At 42.7% G+C, this 19,559-nt stretch overlaps 1 protein-coding gene across 3 annotated transcripts in view; it reads right to left on the reverse strand.

Moving 5' to 3' along the window:
* Nucleotides 1-801: 801 nt before the first annotated feature.
* The window catches only part of SDHAF3 (succinate dehydrogenase complex assembly factor 3), a 110,878-nt gene continuing 92,120 nt past the window's right edge, over nt 802-19,559 (reverse strand). For 2 of the 3 annotated variants that reach the window (XM_063921350.1, XM_063921348.1), the window contains exon 4: nt 941-1,084. In XM_063921350.1, the coding sequence (XP_063777420.1) occupies nt 1,032-1,084 (53 nt within the window). In that variant the 3' untranslated portion in view covers nt 941-1,031. Of the gene's footprint in view, nt 1,085-19,559 lie in introns of all 3 variants that reach the window. The other variant, XM_063921349.1, reaches the window with a different exon arrangement.

The following is a 19,559-nucleotide window of genomic DNA, read 5'->3' on the forward strand; positions in this document are numbered from 1 at the left end:
AATGCTATCTGCTGTCAAAACTGGTATATATATAAGCCTAACATGCAGTGTGGATAGTTATTTTGTCCACATGATTTTACATCAGCACACACTCCAACATGACCCATTCTATTAGGTACAAAATGCTCTGTTCCTGGACTTCCTTGCTAGTGGCAGTTGCAGAGGTGGGGCTGCAGCACAGTCCAAAATTCAAATAGGGTAGGTCACACCAACTGTCATCCCAAACATCCCCGTCCGTGACTCACAGGCAGTTGGTGTGGATCCCATATTTGAATTTTGGATTGTGCTAGGTGGCACACCTTCTACGTTTGGTAGAGCTCCGAAGAGGACGCAATAAACTTGGGATGTCAAAATATGGGATGCTGTCAGGATGCCGGCGTCGAAATCCCAACTCGCGGGCTGAGTTAGTCTTAGACCCTGCGGGGGAGGGGGGAGGTTTAGGCAGCACCAGGGAGGATTAGGGTTAGGCTGCGGGAGGGTTACTGTTAGGCTGCGGGAAGGGAGGGTTAGGGGGTTAGCCCGTTAGGATTCTCTGCATCGGGATGCGGCGCTCAGTCTTCTGACCGCTGGCAAAACGTATCACACCCTCAAAATATAGTTTCTATAGGAAATAATGACTTAAAAACAGCTGTCCACTGTAGTGGCTTCTATACATGAAAGGGTTAATCAAATATAATCAACATGACAGAACTGGATTAGTTGCCTCGAGTTACAGCATCTCTTCCATGTGTGCAAGTGTCTTCTCTACCATCTTGGCTTAAAGTCTTTTACGTATTTTATTAAAAGTGGTAAATTTGATCGTTTGAGTTTATAAATTATTTATTTATTGCCGTCTGTTGTCAGCTTACACTGGTTCTGTAAAAAAACACTTTGTTTAAGTCTTTTATCTTTCTTTTCCTGCATCTTCAGTAACGTCAAACTGTGTTTTAGGTTTTGAAGCTTCCTGCATGAGTTCATGTAACTGTCCGATTTGCTCCTCGCTGAGCGCATCGAGCTTCTGCTTAGACAGAGGAGCTCCGTATTGGTTCCTTTTATCTGGATTCAGTCCTTCTTTGGCTTGTTGCCACAGTATTCCTGCATAGCTCTGCAATAAAAGACATATTAGTCACCAATGGCCTGAATGGCAATTGAAAACAAAAATAATGGCTAACAGACTATGTCACATTGCACCTTCCCACTGGGATGTTGCCGGTGGTCGGGATCCCGATGCCGGAATCCTGACCGCTGACAATGCCAACAGTCGGCATGCCGACAAATAGGGACTATAACTCATATAATTATACTTACCTCTCCGGAGTCCTGCGTCGGCCCGCAATACAGACAGAAATCACCTGGAATGTGGTGCGGGTGGACATTTTCCCTGAGACGTGCACATGCGCAGCAGAGTCTGGCACAAAGCCAAAGAGCGGAGGGGACCCACACGGAGTCTGCACATGGGCCCTCTACTCTATAAAACTGCCCCTGGTATAAATATATATGTATAAAGGATGAGGATGACTGAGACGTGTCTATCTGGCCACAGCATAATGTACACCAATGACACATACACATTTTATAACCCTCTATTGGCTAGCCCCATCATATCCCTCTACCTACATCATATATTTCCCCATTATATACATCTACCTACATCATATCCATACCTATCATATCCATCTGCCTACATCATATATATCCCTATCATATCCATCTGCCTACATCATATATATCCCCATCATATACATCTACCTACATCATATCCATACCTATCATATCTATCTGCCTACATCATATATATCCCCATCATATACATCTACCTACATCATATCTATACCTATCATATCCATCTACCTACATCATATATATCCCCATTATATACATCTACCTACATCATATCCATACCTATCATATCCATCTGCCTACATCATATATATCCCCATCATATACATCTACCTACATCATATCTATACCTATCATATCCATCTACCTACATCATATATATCCCCATCATATACATCTACCTACATCATATCTATACCTATCATATCCATCTACCTACATCATATATATCCCCATTATATACATCTACCTACATCATATCCATACCTATCATATCCATCTGCCTACATCATATATATCCCTATCATATCCATCTGCCTACATCATATATATCCCCATCATATCCATCTACCTACATCATATATATCTCTTTCATATCCATCTGCCTACATCATATATATTAGTGATGTGCACCTGAAATTTTTCGGGTTTTGTGTTTTGGTTTTGGGTTCGGTTCCGCGGCCGTGTTTTGGGTTCGGACGCGTTTTGGCAAAACCTCACCGAATTTTTTTGGTCGGATTCGGGTGTTTTTTTCAAAAGACCCTAAAAAACAGCTTAAATCATAGAATTTGGGGGTCATTTTGATCCCATAGTATTATTAACCTCAATAACCATAATTTCCACTAATTTTCAGTCTATTCTGAACACCTCACACCTCACAATATTATTTTTAGTCCTAAAATTTGCACCGAGGTCGCTGGATGGCTAAGCTAAGCGACCCAAGTGGCCGACACAAACACCTGGCCCATCTAGGAGTGGCACTGCAGTGTCACGCAGGATGGCCCTTCAAAAAAAATACTCCCCAAACAGCACATGACGCAAAGAAAAAAAGAGGCGCAATAAGGTAGCTGTGTGACTAAGCTAAGCGACCCTAGTGGCCGACACAAACACCTGGCCCATCTAGGAGTGGCACTGCAGTGTCACGCAGGATGGCCCTTCAAAAAAATACTCCACAAACAGCACATGACGCAAAGAAAAATGAAAGAAAAAAGAGGTGCAAGATGGAATTGTCCTTGGGCCCTCCCACCCACCCTTATGTTGTAAAAACAGGACATGCACACTTTAACGAACCCATCATTTCAGCGACAGGGTCTGCCACACGACTGTGACTGAAATGACTGGTTGGTTTGGGCCCCCACCAAAAAAGAAGCAATCAATCTCTCCTTGCACAAACTGGCTCTACGGAGGCAAGATGTCCACCTCATCATCATCGTCCGATTCATCACCCCTTTCACTGTGTACATCCCCCTCCTCACAGATTATTAATTCGTCCCCACTGGAATCCACCATCTCAGGTCCTCGTTTACTTTCTGGAGGCAATTGCTGCTGGTGAATGTCTCCATGGAGGAATTGATTATAATTCATTTTAATGAACATCATCTTCTCCACATTTTCTGGAAGTAACCTCGTACGCCGATTGCTGACAAGGTGAGCGGCGGCACTAAACACTCTTTCGGAGTACACACTGGAGGGAGGGCAACTTAGGTAGAATAAAGCCAGTTTGTGCAAGGGCCTCCAAATTGCCTCTTTTTCCTGCCAGTATACGTACGGACTGTCTGACGTGCCTACTTGGATGCGGTCACTCATATAATCCTCCACCATTCTTTCAATGGTGAGAGAATCATATGCAGTGACAGTAGACGACTTGTCAGTAATCGTTGGCAGGTCCTTCAGTCCGGACCAGATGTCAGCATCAGCAGTCGCTCCAGACTGCCCTGCATCACCACCAGCGGGTGGGCTCGGAATTCGTAGCCTTTTCCTCGCACCCCCAGTTGCGGGAGAATGTGAAGGAGGAGATGTTGACGGGTCGCGTTCCGCTTGACTTGACAATTTTGTCACCAGCAGGTCTTTGAACCTCTGCAGACTTGTGTCTGCCGTAAAGAGAGATCCAAGGTAGGTTTTAAATCTAGGATCGAGCACGGTGGCCAAAATGTAGTGCTCTGATTTCAACAGATTGACCACACGTGAATCCTGGTTAAGCGAATGAAGGGCTCCATCCACAAGTCCCACATGCCTAGCGGAATCGCTCTGTTTTAGCTCCTCCTTCAATGCCTCCAGCTTCTTCTGCAAAAGCCTGATGAGGGGAATGACCTGACTCAGGCTGGCAGTGTCTGAACTGACTTCACGTGTGGCAAGTTCAAAAGGTTGCAGAGCCTTGCACAACGTTGAAATAATTCTCCACTGCGCTTGAGATAGGTGCATTCCACCTCCTTTGCCTATATCATGGCCAGATGTATAGGCTTGAATGGCCTTTTGCTGCTCCTCCATCCTCTGAAGCATATAGAGGGTTGAATTCCACCTCGTTACCACCTCTTGCTTCAGATGATGGCAGGGCAGGTTCAGGTGTTTTTGGTGGTGCTCCAGTCTTCTGTACGCGGTGCCTGTACGCCGAAAGTGGTCCGCAATTCTTCTGGCCACCGACAGCATCTCTTGCACGCCCCTGTCGTTTTTTAAATAATTCTGCACCACCAAATTCAAGGTATGTGCAAAACATGGGACGTGCTGGAATTTGCCCAGATGTAATGCACTCACAATATTGCTGGCATTGGAGGTCATTCCGAGTTGTTCGCTCGCAAGGCGATTTTAGCAGAGTTGCTCACGCTAAGCCGCCGCCTACTGGGAGTGAATCTTAGCATCTTAAAATTGCGAACGAAGTAATCGCAATATTGCGATTACACACCTCGTAGCAGTTTCTGAGTAGCTTCAAACTTACTCGGCATCTGCGATCAGTTCAGTGCTTGTCGTTCCTGGTTTGACGTCACAAACACACCCAGCGTTCGCCCAGACACTCCTCCGTTTCTCCGGCCACTCCTGCGTTTTTCCCTGGAAACGGTAGCGTTTTTTCCCACACGCCCATAAAACGGCCTGTTTCCGCCCAGAAACACCCATTTCCTGTCAATCACACTACGATCGCCTGAGCGAAGAAAAAGCCGTGAGTAAAAATCCTAACTTCATAGCAAATTTACTTGGCGCAGTCGCAGTGCGGACATTGCGCATGCGCACTAAGCGGAAAATCGCTGCGATGCGATGAAATTTACAGAGCGAACAACTCGGAATGAGGGCCATTGTCCGATGTCACAAATCCCCAGGAGAGTCCAATTGGGGTAAGCCATTCTCCGATGATCTTCCTCAGTTGCCGTAAGAGGTTCTCAGCTGTGTGCCTATTCTGGAAAGCGGTGATACAAAGCGTAGCCTGCCTAGGAACGAGTTGGCGTTTGCGAGATGCTGCTACTGGTGCCGCCGCTGCTGTTCTTGCAGCGGGAGGCAATACATCTACCCAGTGGGCTGTCACAGTCATGTAGTCCTGAGTCTGCCCTGCTCCACTTGTCCACATATCCGTGGTTAAGTGGACATTGGGTACAACTGCATTTTTTAGGACACTGGTGAGTCTTTTTCTGACGTCCGTGTACATTCTCGGTATCGCCTGCCTAGAGAAGTGGAACCTAGATGGTATTTGGTAACGGGGGCACACTACCTCAAGAAATTGTCTAGTTCCCTGTGAACTAACGGCGGATACCGGACGCACGTCTAACACCAACATAGTTGTCAAGGCCTCAGTTATCTGCTTTGCAACAGGATGACTGCTGTGATATTTCATCTTCCTCGCAAAGGACTGTTGGACAGTCAATTGCTTACTGGAAGTAGTACAAGTGGTCTTCCGACTTCCCCTCTGGGATGACGATCGACTCCCAGCAGCAACAACAGCAGCGCCAGCAGCAGTAGGCGTTACACTCAAGGATGCATCGGAGGAATCCCAGGCAGGAGAGAACTCGTCAGACTTGCCAGTGACATGGCCTGCAGGACTATTGGCTTTCCTGGGTAAGGAGGAAATTGACACTGAGGGAGTTGGTGGTGTGGTTTGCGCGAGCTTGGTTACAAGAGGAAGGGATTTACTGGTCAGTGGACTGCTTCCGCTGTCGCCCAAAGTTTTTGAACTTGTCACTGACTTATTATGAATGCGCTGCAGGTGACGTATAAGGGAGGATGTTCCGAGGTGGTTAACGTCCTTACCCCTACTTATTACAGCTTGACAAAGGCAACACACGGCTTGACACCTGTTGTCCGCATTTCTGTTGAAATACTTCCACACTGAAGAGCTGATTTTTTTGGTATTTTCACCAGGCATGTCAATGGCCATATTCCTCCCACGGACAACAGGTGTCTCCCCGGGTGCCTGACTTAAACAAACCACCTCACCATCAGAATCCTCCTTGTCAATTTCCTCCCCAGCGCCAGCAACACCCATATCCTCATCATGGTGTACTTCAACACTGACATCTTCAATTTCACTATCAGGAACTGGACTGCGGGTGCTCCTTTCAACACTTGCAGGGGGCGTGCAAATGGTGTTACACAAAGGGGGCGACCCGGCACCGGTCTGAAAATAGTTTTTGATTACAGAAAAACCAAATTTGGACAATTTTCAAGTAAAATCTTTAATATAATGTCCAGTTTGGGGGTGCGCCCAGAGCCAGTGACATATGCATAAACAAAAGGGAGAAAGAAGAAGGCTCTTGTGTGGGCGCACTCATTAATGGTAGTTAAATAACTAGAATGAATAACACTAGGTTGATTAGTCAGCAGATAAAACAAAATTTATTTGGAAATATTAAGAATATAATTGCCCCTGGTTGAGGAGATGTGAATGATCCCAGATAAAAATGTTCTGGTCCTGCCTCAGGAAATGAGATGGAGAGGGGTAGAGACACTGCAAGTCATAAACCCTTTCTCACCCGGCCAGTACAGATGATCTGTATTAATGAGATCAATTAAGTCAATTGATTTTAGATTCTGTCATAATCCTAATGAAGGAATAACAGCTGTTTGGCAATAAGTAATAATAGAAACAAATCAAAGGATATACCAGGGTAAAGAAAGAAAAGGATAGGAACAAATGGTGATGCTGCTGTTGGAGTCACATACCACACATCATATGCAATGATTGATGTTCTGCAACACTGAGTATTCCCTGTGAGTCTCCACCTCAGGTACTAACTCAGCCCACACTGTTTCGCTTCCAAGATCGGACGAGATCGGGCATTAGCAGTGTGGTTTGATAGTAGAAGGATTTGGTCAGACGTCCAATGAGAGTGCACCTATATAGGGGGGGATAATTAGCTGGGTCTTATAGATATAGTGTGGATCTGCTTTTTGTGTTAGGCAGGAGACATCAAGTCCCACACCGGTGGTATTGTGTCCCTGGATCACAAATGAGAGTCCACGAAAAAGGAAGATATATGGATTTATGAGAAAAAAAAAAAAAACGAAGATATATAGATTTATGAAAAAAAAACCCTAAAAAGGATAATGGAGATCAATTAGGCTGTAGTTATTAGGAACGGGTGATAAAAATTACCCGTCCGTATAGATACAAATGGATAAAGAAACACGGATCAAAAATTTTTTTTATATATATGTGTACATTGGTACTGGTGTAAGGAACAGAAAATATGTCAAAGATAATTGTAGATACAAATAAATAGTACTGGTATATGCAATTAAATAATCACTAGTGACATGGGTGTCATTAGAAACACTTTGTGTGAATTGGAGCTGTTATAATCATTAGGATATAGGGAAATAGACATGAAATTCTCATATAACCCATGCAGCAATATGACAACAGGATCTGCAGGAGGAAAGTCAAAGAAGAATGCAGTATTTCTTTCCTATAAAATGCAGTTTTTAATCCTGATGCAATAAACTAAGATGCATAAGCCTGGAAAAAGGCATAAATGAAGCTGCACGGATATAGATACAATTTCTATGACAGCTGGGCAAAAATTAGCCCAAAATGGCAGGATGGAATGATCTGACCTGAGGCTAGGAGTGAATCACTTGCAGTTGGACAAAACAGGACCCATTGGAATGGAAAACATGTTTCACCCCTGTGGGGCTTGCTCACTTCCTGGGAGTGAGCAAGCCCCACAGGGGTGAAACATGTTTTCCATTCCAATGGGTCCTGTTTTGTCCAACTGCAAGTGATTCACTCCTAGCCTCAGGTCAGATCATTCCATCCTGCCATTTTGGGCTAATTTTTGCCCAGCTGTCATAGAAATTGTATCTATATCCGTGCAGCTTCATTTATGCCTTTTTCCAGGCTTATGCATCTTAGTTTATTGCATCAGGATTAAAAACTGCATTTTATAGGAAAGAAATACTGCATTCTTCTTTGACTTTCCTCCTGCAGATCCTGTTGTCATATTGCTGCATGGGTTATATGAGAATTTCATGTCTATTTCCCTATATCCTAATGATTATAACAGCTCCAATTCACACAAAGTGTTTCTAATGACACCCATGTCACTAGTGATTATTTAATTGCATATACCAGTACTATTTATTTGTATCTACAATTATCTTTGACATATTTTCTGTTCCTTACACCAGTACCAATGTACACATATATATAAAAAAAAATTTTGATCCGTGTTTCTTTATCCATTTGTATCTATACGGACGGGTAATTTTTATCACCCGTTCCTAATAACTACAGCCTAATTGATCTCCATTATCCTTTTTAGGGTTTTTTTTTCATAAATCTATATATCTTCGTTTTTTTTTTTTTTCTCATAAATCCATATATCTTCCTTTTTCGTGGACTCTCATTTGTGATCCAGGGACACAATACCACCGGTGTGGGACTTGATGTCTCCTGCCTAACACAAAAAGCAGATCCACACTATATCTATAAGACCCAGCTAATTATCCCCCCCTATATAGGTGCACTCTCATTGGACGTCTGACCAAATCCTTCTACTATCAAACCACACTGCTAATGCCCGATCTCGTCCGATCTTGGAAGCGAAACAGTGTGGGCTGAGTTAGTACCTGAGGTGGAGACTCACAGGGAATACTCAGTGTTGCAGAACATCAATCATTGCATATGATGTGTGGTATGTGACTCCAACAGCAGCATCACCATTTGTTCCTATCCTTTTCTTTCTTTACCCTGGTATATCCTTTGATTTGTTTCTATTATTACTTATTGCCAAACAGCTGTTATTCCTTCATTAGGATTATGACAGAATCTAAAATCAATTGACTTAATTGATCTCATTAATACAGATCATCTGTACTGGCCGGGTGAGAAAGGGTTTATGACTTGCAGTGTCTCTACCCCTCTCCATCTCATTTCCTGAGGCAGGACCAGAACATTTTTATCTGGGATCATTCACATCTCCTCAACCAGGGGCAATTATATTCTTAATATTTCCAAATAAATTTTGTTTTATCTGCTGACTAATCAACCTAGTGTTATTCATTCTAGTTATTTAACTACCATTAATGAGTGCGCCCACACAAGAGCCTTCTTCTTTCTCCCTTTTGTTTAGGCGTGCAAATGGTGGAAGGCGCAAGCTCTTCCCGTCCAGTGTTGGGAAGGTCAGGCATCGCAACCGACACAATTGGACTCTCCTTTGGGATTTGTGATTTCGAAGAACGCACAGTTCTTTGCTGTGCTTTTGCCGCAAGTCTTTTCTTTTTTCTAGCGAGAGGATGAGTGCTTCCATCCTCATGTGAAGCTGAACCACTAGCCATGAACATAGGCCAGGGCCTCAGCCGTTCCTTGCCACTCCGTGTCGTAAATGGCATATTGGCAAGTTTACGCTTCTCCTCAGACGCTTTTAATTTTGATTTTTGGGTCATTTTTTTACTGATTTTTTGTGTTTTGGATTTTACATGCTCTGTACTATGACATTGGGCATCGGCCTTGGCAGACGACGTTGATGGCATTTCATCGTCTCGGCCATGACTAGTGGCAGCAGCTTCAGCACGAGGTGGAAGTGGATCTTGATCTTTCCCTATTTTTTTAACCTCCACATTTTTGTTCTCCATATTTTGCGCACAACTAAAAGCCACCACAGGTATACAATGTAGATGGATGGATAGTATAGTATTACTTATACTTATGGACGACGAGTGACGACACAGAGGTAGGTACAGCCGTGGCCTACCGTACTGCTGCTTAGTGCTTATATATAAATATAATATACTGTATAACGGACCTGGTGGACAGTGTCAGCAGCAGACTGCTAAACTAGTATGAAGAAAGAAAAAAAAAAACACCACAGGTATACAATGTAGATGGATGGATAGTATAGTATTACTTATACTTATGGACGACGAGTGACTACACAGAGGTAGGTACAGCCGTGGCCTACCGTACTGCTTCTTAGTGCTTATATATAAATATAATATACTGTATAACGGACCTGGTGGACAGTGTCAGCAGACTGCTAAACTAGTATGAAGAAAGAAAAAAAAACCACCACAGGTATACAATGTAGATGGATGGATAGTATAGTATTACTTGTACTTATGGACGACGAGTGCACTGACGACACAGAGGTAGGTACAGCCGTGGCCTACCGTACTGCTGCTTAGTGCTTATATATAAATATAATATACTGTATAACGGACCTGGTGGACAGTGTCAGCAGACTGCTAAACTAGTATGAAGAAAGAAAACAAAAAAAACACCACAGGTATACAATGTAGATGGATGGATAGTATAGTATTACTTATACTTATGGACGACGAGTGCACTGACGACACAGAGGTAGGTACAGCCGTGGCCTACCGTACTGCTGCTTAGTGCTTATATATAAATATAATATAGTGTATAACGGACCTGGTGGACAGTGTCAGCAGCAGACTGCTAAACTAGTATGAAGAAAGAAAAAAAAAACACCACAGGTATACAATGTAGATGGATGGATAGTATTACTTATACTTATGGACGACGAGTGACGAGTCGACACAGAGGTAGGTACAGCCGTGGCCTACCGTACTGCTGCTTAGTGCTTAATTATATATATAATATACTGTATAACGGACCTGGTGGACACTGCAGTGTCAGCAGACTGCTAAACAAACTAGCATGAAGAAAGAAAAAAAAAAACACCACAGTGTTTTTCAGGCAGACAAACGTATACTGGACTGGTGGTCACTGTCAGCAAAACTGTGCACTGTACTCCTGCTATAACTGCTCCCCAGTCCCCACAATTAGGCAGTGTGAGCAGTGCACTCAGCACAGATATATCATGCAGCAGTGCAGCACACTGAGTGAGCACAGATATGGTGGAGCGTTTTTTTTCAGGCAGAGAAACAACGGATTAAACTCAAAACCCTGCACTGTACTCCCTAACAGCTGCTCCCCGTCCCCAATCCTCCCCACAATTATAACTAACTAAGTTCTAATATAATACAACGGACTCGGAGAGGACGCCAGCCACGTCCTCTCCCTATCAATCTCAATGCACGTGTGAAAATGGCGGCGACGCGCGGCTCCTTATAAAGAATCCGAGTCTCGCGAGAATCCGACAGCGGGATGATGACGTTCGGGCGCGCTCGGGTTAACCGAGCAAGGCGGGAGGATCCGAGTCGCTCGAACCCGTGTAAAAAAAAGGTGAAGTTCGGGCGGGTCGGATTCCGAGGATCCGAACCCGCTCATCACTAATATATATCCCCATCATATCCATCTACCTACATCATATATATCCCCATCATATCCATCTATCTATATCATATATATCCCCATCATATCCCTCTACCTACATCATATATATCCCCATAATATCCATCTACCTACATCATATATATCCCCATCATATCCATCTACCTACATCATATATATCCCCATCATATCCATCTACCTGCATCATATATATCCCCATCATATCCATCTATCTACATCATATATATCCCCATCATATCCATCTACCTACATCATATATATCCCCATCATATCCCTATACCTACATCACATATATCCCCATCATATCCATCCATCTACATCATATCCATCTATCTACATCATATATATCCCCATCATATCCATCTACCTACACCATATATATCCCCACCATATCCATCTATCTACATCATATATATCCCCATCATATCCATCTACCTATATCATATATATCCCTATCATATCCCTCTACCTACATCATATATATCCCCATTATATCCATGTACCTACATCATATATATCCCCATCATATCTCTCTACCTACATCATATATATCCCCATCATATCTCTCTACCTACATCATATATATCCCCATCATATCCCTCTACCTACATCATATATATCCCCGTCATATCCATCTACCTACATCATATATATCCCCATCATATCCATCTACCTACATCATATATATCCCCATCATATCTCTCTACCTACATCATATATATCCCCATCATATCTCTCTACCTACATCCTATATATCCCCATCATATCCCTCTACCTACATCATATATATCCCGTCATATCCATCTACCTACATCATATATATCCCCATCATATCCATCTACCTACATCATATATATCCCCATCATATCCATCTACCTACATCATATATATCCCCATCATATCCATGTACCTACATCATATATATCCCCATCATATCCATCTACCTACATCATATATATCTCCATCATATCCCTCTACCTACATCATATATATCCCCACCATATCCATCTATCTACATCATATATATCCCCAATATATCCATGTACCTACATCATATATATCCCCATCATATCCCTCTACCTACATCATATATATCCCCATCATATCCATCCATCTACATCATATCCATCTATCTACATCATATATATCCCCATCATATCCATCTACCTACACCATATATATCCCCACCATATCCATCTACCTACATCATATATATCCCCATCATATCCATCTACCTACATCATATATATCCCCATCATATCTCTCTACCTACATCATATATATCCCCATCATATCTCTCTACCTACATCCTATATATCCCCATCATATCCCTCTACCTACATCATATATATCCCCGTCATATCCATCTACCTACATCATATATATCCCCATCATATCCATCTACCTACATCATATATATCCCCATCATATCCATCTACCTACATCATATATATCCCCATCATATCCATGTACCTACATCATATATATCCCCATCATATCCATCTACCTACATCATATATATCTCCATCATATCCCTCTACCTACATCATATATATCCCCACCATATCCATCTATCTACATCATATATATCCCCAATATATCCATGTACCTACATCATATATATCCCCATCATATCCCTCTACCTACATCATATATATCCCCATCATATCCATCCATCTACATCATATCCATCTATCTACATCATATATATCCCCATCATATCCATCTACCTACACCATATATATCCCCACCATATCCATCTATCTACATCATATATATCCCCATCATATCCATCTACCTATATCATATATATCCCTATCATATCCCTCTACCTACATCATATATATCCCCATTATATCCATGTACCTACATCATATATATCCCCATCATATCTCTCTACCTACATCATATATATCCCCATCATATCTCTCTACCTACATCATATATATCCCCATCATATCCCTCTACCTACATCATATATATCCCCGTCATATCCATCTACCTACATCATATATATCCCCATCATATCCATCTACCTACATCATATATATCCCCATCATATCTCTCTACCTACATCATATATATCCCCATCATATCTCTCTACCTACATCATATATATCCCCATCATATCCCTCTACCTACATCATATATATCCCCGTCATATCCATCTACCTACATCATATATATCCCCATCATATCCATCTACCTACATCATATATATCCCCATCATATCCATCTACCTACATCATATATATCCCCATCATATCCATCTACCTACATCATATATATCCCCATTATATCCCTCTACCTACATCATATATATCCCCGTCATATCCATCTACCTACATCATATATATCCCCATCATATCCATCTACCTACATCATATATATCCCTATCATATCCATCTACCTACATCATATATATCCCCATCATATCCATCTACCTACATCATATATATCCCCATCATATCTCTCTACCTACACCATAGCTACAGGGCACACATGCGCAGTCAGCAGGGTGGGCACCGGTAAGTATCACTGCTTCTTCTGTGGTAGGGGTAGCAGGGATAGCTCCTTTTCGGAGCTGCTGTCGCTGCACCAGAGCAATATGAAATTGTTCTGGTAATTAAATATCCACCGCCACAATTCCAGTCACTAATGATAAAAAGGTGCCTATATATTTATATCTAATACAAAGTTTTGAATGCAACACCTGAATGAAAATGGTGCCTGATAATAAACGTATTACGGTACAATATAATAGATAATAATCAGGCATGTTGGCAAATGTGTTTCTAAAGATGATCCCATTTCATCACCCCTTTCATGTGAGTGAGGTCATCTGCTTAATGCTCCATAACCCAATGGGGATAGGAAGTGACCTGGCTGCTCAGCCTGATCCCCAAATGGCTGGACCGCCTCTGGTCTGGCCAACCCATTTGTGTCATACAACCTGAACGTGATCTTTATTTTCCGGTCAAGCGGTAGAGTGGGTCCATACAAGATCACCATTAGCCTCCTTAAAATTGCTACGCAGCAAATGTAAAACACAATGTTAAGCTTTAACTCCAGTCCTGCTATGTTAAATCTTTCCGTATATATTGTTGAATGCTATCCGTAGCTCGTTTATCTAGTGCAACTTGTATTTTAGGTTTAGTGGTTGTTTATTTGATAACATAACCATTCTACAGTACACCCCGAGAAGCCTCACCACATAATCATTGCATGTTATTGCCACTTAGTAAAGCATTACCTGTCCAAGGGGATATTTTCACACGGAGACAAAAAGTTGATACACATCTAATATCAGCCAATTCTGCAGAATGCCAAACTTTACTTCTGAACGTGTTACCATAGTTTCAGCACAGTGAGGATTTCCTGTACTGAGATGACAATTTCTCCAAATGACTGATGTGTGTAATCTTACGTTTTGATTTTCTCGGAAACACTGACATTTTATTCCGTGGAAGACAATTCTTATTTCATGTTGTTCAGACCCCTACTAATGCATCCGATACACAATGTTATGATAAGCTACGATGGTGCACATGTAATCATCCAGCTTCTGTATCGCTTGTGTTAGTCAATGCCAGCATTATAAAGTCAGACAAAGGGCATCAGCTGGAAGAAAGCTCTAGTCCGGACGCCAGTTTTGGCCACATACAGCTATGATGATAGAATGGGTTATGAAGTCTGAGAAGCTTCAAGGTTTTTAAGGTCAGCATAAAATGCGCGTAAGATGCAGACAGCTGGGGATCGTTGCGGTTAGTAAGGAGAGGACAGAAGTGCTACAATGGGTATGGATGAGTCTGTCATTGAGAACGCAGCTGAATTAAATGACGTCTTAGCTGGATTTTATTCTAAATACCTGTGATAAGAAAGAAAAGTTATAACCACTAGTTTTCTGCCCAGCCCGTTGCGCTAAATATTTCCAACTTTTCCAAAATTGGCATCTCTTTTAATCAAACAAAGGCCTGATTCAGAGTGCCGTGCTTGTAAGTAAAAGCGAACCTCCGCCTCTATTCAGAGCCGGCTGCCTTTATGTGACTGCACTGCCCCTTGTCCATTTGCTGGCGATAGTAGCCGCTATTATCATCAGCAGCACGCATTTGCACCAGCAAGAGAGCTGACTTAAGTCAGACAGATCTGTGTCTATGCTCTCTTCTGATTAGGACACAATTCCACGTCCACACCCACGGAACACTTGTCCTACACGTGAACGGCCACTTCAATTGGAAATAAGATTGATATCTGTATAAATGGACCCATATATCACTTCACCACCCGTAATGCAACCAATTCTCCAACCCGCCGGCACCGCTAGCGATGATAGTCAATCCGTCAGGGAAACAAGGAAATGAAACATGTTAAAAATGGCTGATTCCCCCGATCCTGACTGAAAATGGTCAGGATCTTGGGATCGGACTTTTATACATGTTTAATATTCCTGATCCCCCGACCTGGCTGTTGGGGGATCAGGGCATTGCCCAATACATCTCAGATGTATGGAGGCCATAAATCTCTATCATCCGGAATTGCTCTAAGTAACGTATGCAGCCTAAATAAGGAGAAAAGACATCTGAGAAACGCATAGCTCAGAGGTTTTCAATCTGTTTGAATCACGACGCCCTAGACTAGAGTATCAGAATTTCTTTCACGGCACCCCTAGGTGAAAAGTTTCTTATTGAGAAATTCAGAGAAAAATATGAAATTAAGTAAACTGTGTTTATATGTCATCCTTAGGTTCTGTTATGTGGTAAGGAACAGGAATCACTTCTGTTTGTCTACATACTGTAGTTTATGACTGGAAGTCACAAGTGCTGGTTTTGGGGGTCATTCCGAGTTGTTCGCTCATTGCCGATTTTCGCAACGGAGCGGTTAAGGCAAAAATGCGCATGGTACGCAGTGCGCATGCGCGAAGTATTTTAGCACAAAACTTAGTAGATTTACTCACGTCCGAACAAAGAATTTTCATCGTTGAAGTGATCGGAGTGTGATTGACAGGAAGTGGGTGTTTCTCGGCGGAAACTGACCGTTTTCTGGGAGTGTGCGGAAAAACGCAGGCGTGCCAGGATAAAACGCGGGAGTGTCTGGAGAAACAGGGGAGTGGCTGGCCGAACGCAGGGCGTGTTTGTGACGTCAAACCAGGAACGAAACGGGCTGAGCTGATCGCAGTGTAGGAGTAAGTCTCGAGCTACTCAGAAACTGCTAAGAATTTTCTATTCGCAATTCTGCTATGCTAAGATACACTCCCAGTAGGCGGCGGCCTAGCGTGTGCAATGCTGCTAAAATCTGCTAGCGAGCGAACAACTCGGAATGAGGGCCTTTGTCTATTACATTGACTGTAAATAATTAAAATTGGCCGTAGACCCTGTCAAAGTCAGAAAAATATCACTATGCACACTGCCATATTTGCACCTCATGCGAGTGCCTGTTGCACGTTCATGAGCCCTGCCGTGCGTGCGCATACTCGCCGTTGCGGGCACCCGCAGGCGCACGGTGTGCGCATTTACAGTAAAGTTTATGTGCGTCTAGCGGGCGACTCGTTCACAACATATTTTAACCATATAATGTATTTTGTAGATCATGGTCCCTTTGATAGATTCTGAAAGTTTAGTTAATGTAGCATGTTCATGGACAGAGAGATCCCTCTTTGTCTGATACAAAGGGTCAGACAGGGATTATACAGTGGTGTTTAGTATCCATCGGAAGAGTATTTAATTAGCAATATTCCGGTGTTGGTTTGAAGCGGATTAGTCGCTCGTGCGAATAGTTATGGACATAAGAAGTTTATGTCCATTTACTATTATTTGCACTTACTTATCCATGCGGCGGGAAACCTAGTTTCCCACCCACCTGAGCAGTTGGAAGTAGACACAGCCCACCTGTATGAATCAACCTATGACCTTTTGTTATAGTGCGAAGACGAATTCCTGTGTCCAATGAACAATGAGATTGTAGGGACCATTGAATTGTATTGTGTGTGGGGCATAAATAGACAAGCCGACCTTATCCAGCTCTCACTCTTCAACGGTTCTCATTGCTGATAATCGGGAGCTGGATGTCCAGAGGCGCATGCGATCGTTCCTTTGTGCGTAAGTTTTCTCCGCAATCATATTGTCTTTCTTGTTATTCTGAGCCATATCTTCTCTCTCTCTCTTCTCTTTCTCTCTCGTTTCTCTTATATAGTTATTGTACTGATATTGTATTTCATGTGTAGTTATCTGGTTAGGTAGTCTATGTTATATTGGTAGTGTATGACTTGTATTGTATTATTCTTTTTGAACGTTCATTCATTTCCTTAAAAGGCGTTAGACCCTTAGACCGGTATTGTGTGTTCATTATATTGCAGTGGGTAATAGGAGCGTCTCTATCGCTCAAACAGCTTTAGTGTAAACCCGCTTACACAGTGTTGCATTCTCATCTTATCATTACACCAAGGTTTACTGCATAATACACTGTTTTATGGTATAGTTACAAAGGTTTAACATTGTGAGCGTCTGCGCCGCTGGTGATCTACTCGTGGTCCCGAGCGTCCGCTACGCTATAGCGAATCATTACGTTAGTCGGCAGCCAATAGCGGGCCTGCCTGTTATCTCTTGGCCGTGAGCGAACGTAATGCTTGAGCGTCTCGACTACGGCTAAGCGATTGTTACGCAACGTGCGTACCCTTACGGTATTCCATACGTTAATAGCGTACAGTGTTCTTAGACCTCTTAAAGGGTTTTAAGTAAGATAAATATTTAGCTTTATCAATTGGCGGCTCGTCCATCCTTCACATATCTCTGCTAGGTAATTTCAGCAGACATTATCCATCAGCAAAGGGCGGGAGATCATATTCCTCGCAGTGCTGTCTGGATAAGCGTCTGCTTCACTTAGTAAAGGGTGCTGAGGGAATCCGGAACCGGAGGTAAGAACAACACGCTAGTGTCTTTTAAAACTGTTTATTTCTGTCTTGCGTACGCACGCACGCACGCACATATCTGCATTTCTTTTCATTCGTGTATTTTCATATATCACTCTTCTGTTTGCCATTCTATAATTGATAAACGTGCTAAGAGAGATTTGCCGCTATTTCATAGTTAAAGTATAAAAGTAATACATTAAGAGATAAATTGAAAAACACACGCAGCTCTACCTAAAGATACAAGGAGAGATTGGTGTGGTGTTCGGTAGATGATCGAGGATCATCTACATTGATAAACGTGTAAAATTGTGTTACGGTGGATATTTGCTTTGTGTACACGTGTCTCTAACAAAGGGTGAGACTCGCGTACGCAACTCAAAGGCCGACGCACGCAGCGTATATTACGCAACGGAGCGTCCGGGTACGCCCACGTAACTCAAATCACACGCTAGTGTTATTGTAACAGGCGAAAAGGTGGCAACGCGATAAATAGCGCAAATCTATTTTAGTGTCCGAAATTTAGACTAACAGATCCTTCTCCAAATTTACAACACATCTGGTCTAAAGGAAAGAAAATTTCTGCGCAGAAATAGAAATAGAAACAAAAGTGTACATGTGGTGAGTGAGTGTTTGCATATATATAATTTTATACAATTTTTTTGAGGTTGAACCACAAGAAGTCGAGTTCTCGCCGGGTACATACATGTAAGTGACGTGCATGGTGGCTAGGGAGGCATCCCTTGTTAAACATAAAATCTGAGCATTAGAGTATAGCAGACCAGGATGTCATACTGTAGCACAGACCAGGAGGTCCAGAATTGACCAGGAGGTCCAGGTACAGCAGACAAGGAAGTCCGCTATAAATAGAGAAAAGAGCACAACCCAGGGGGTTGGTGCAGAACCCATATAGGCCATTAAAGCTCATGCTGAAGGAATTCGCAGCCGCAATTTTCGATTCCACTGGTCGCTCTGCACATAAGATTAGTTGCTTATGTGCAGACTGATTGTACCGCACGTAATTGTGTGCATTAGTTAATCTGACCAGTACCATTTGTGTACAAAACGGGTCATAAACACTATTTGTACATTCTGACGTGATTTGTGTAATTTTTTATATTCTAAAGGGAGGTTCGCTGGTCACTCAGGAACTATCCAACAACCGATACTTGCTGGGAAACACGCCCCAGTAAATAAAGGTTCACAGGGGCCCTAGGTTGGGTACAACAGCTCTGGATACAGTGATTGCAGTACTGGCCAACGTGGGCGAGGAGTGAGTGGAGTACTCGGTAAACTTCGCCGCCGGCCTGCCCCGGACATCTTGGTTTTTGTAAGGGTTCGCTGAAGAAAAGCAACACC

The sequence above is a fragment of the Pseudophryne corroboree genome, chromosome 5, assembly GCF_028390025.1.
Source record: "Pseudophryne corroboree isolate aPseCor3 chromosome 5, aPseCor3.hap2, whole genome shotgun sequence".
Taxonomy (NCBI): Eukaryota; Metazoa; Chordata; class Amphibia; order Anura; family Myobatrachidae; genus Pseudophryne; species Pseudophryne corroboree.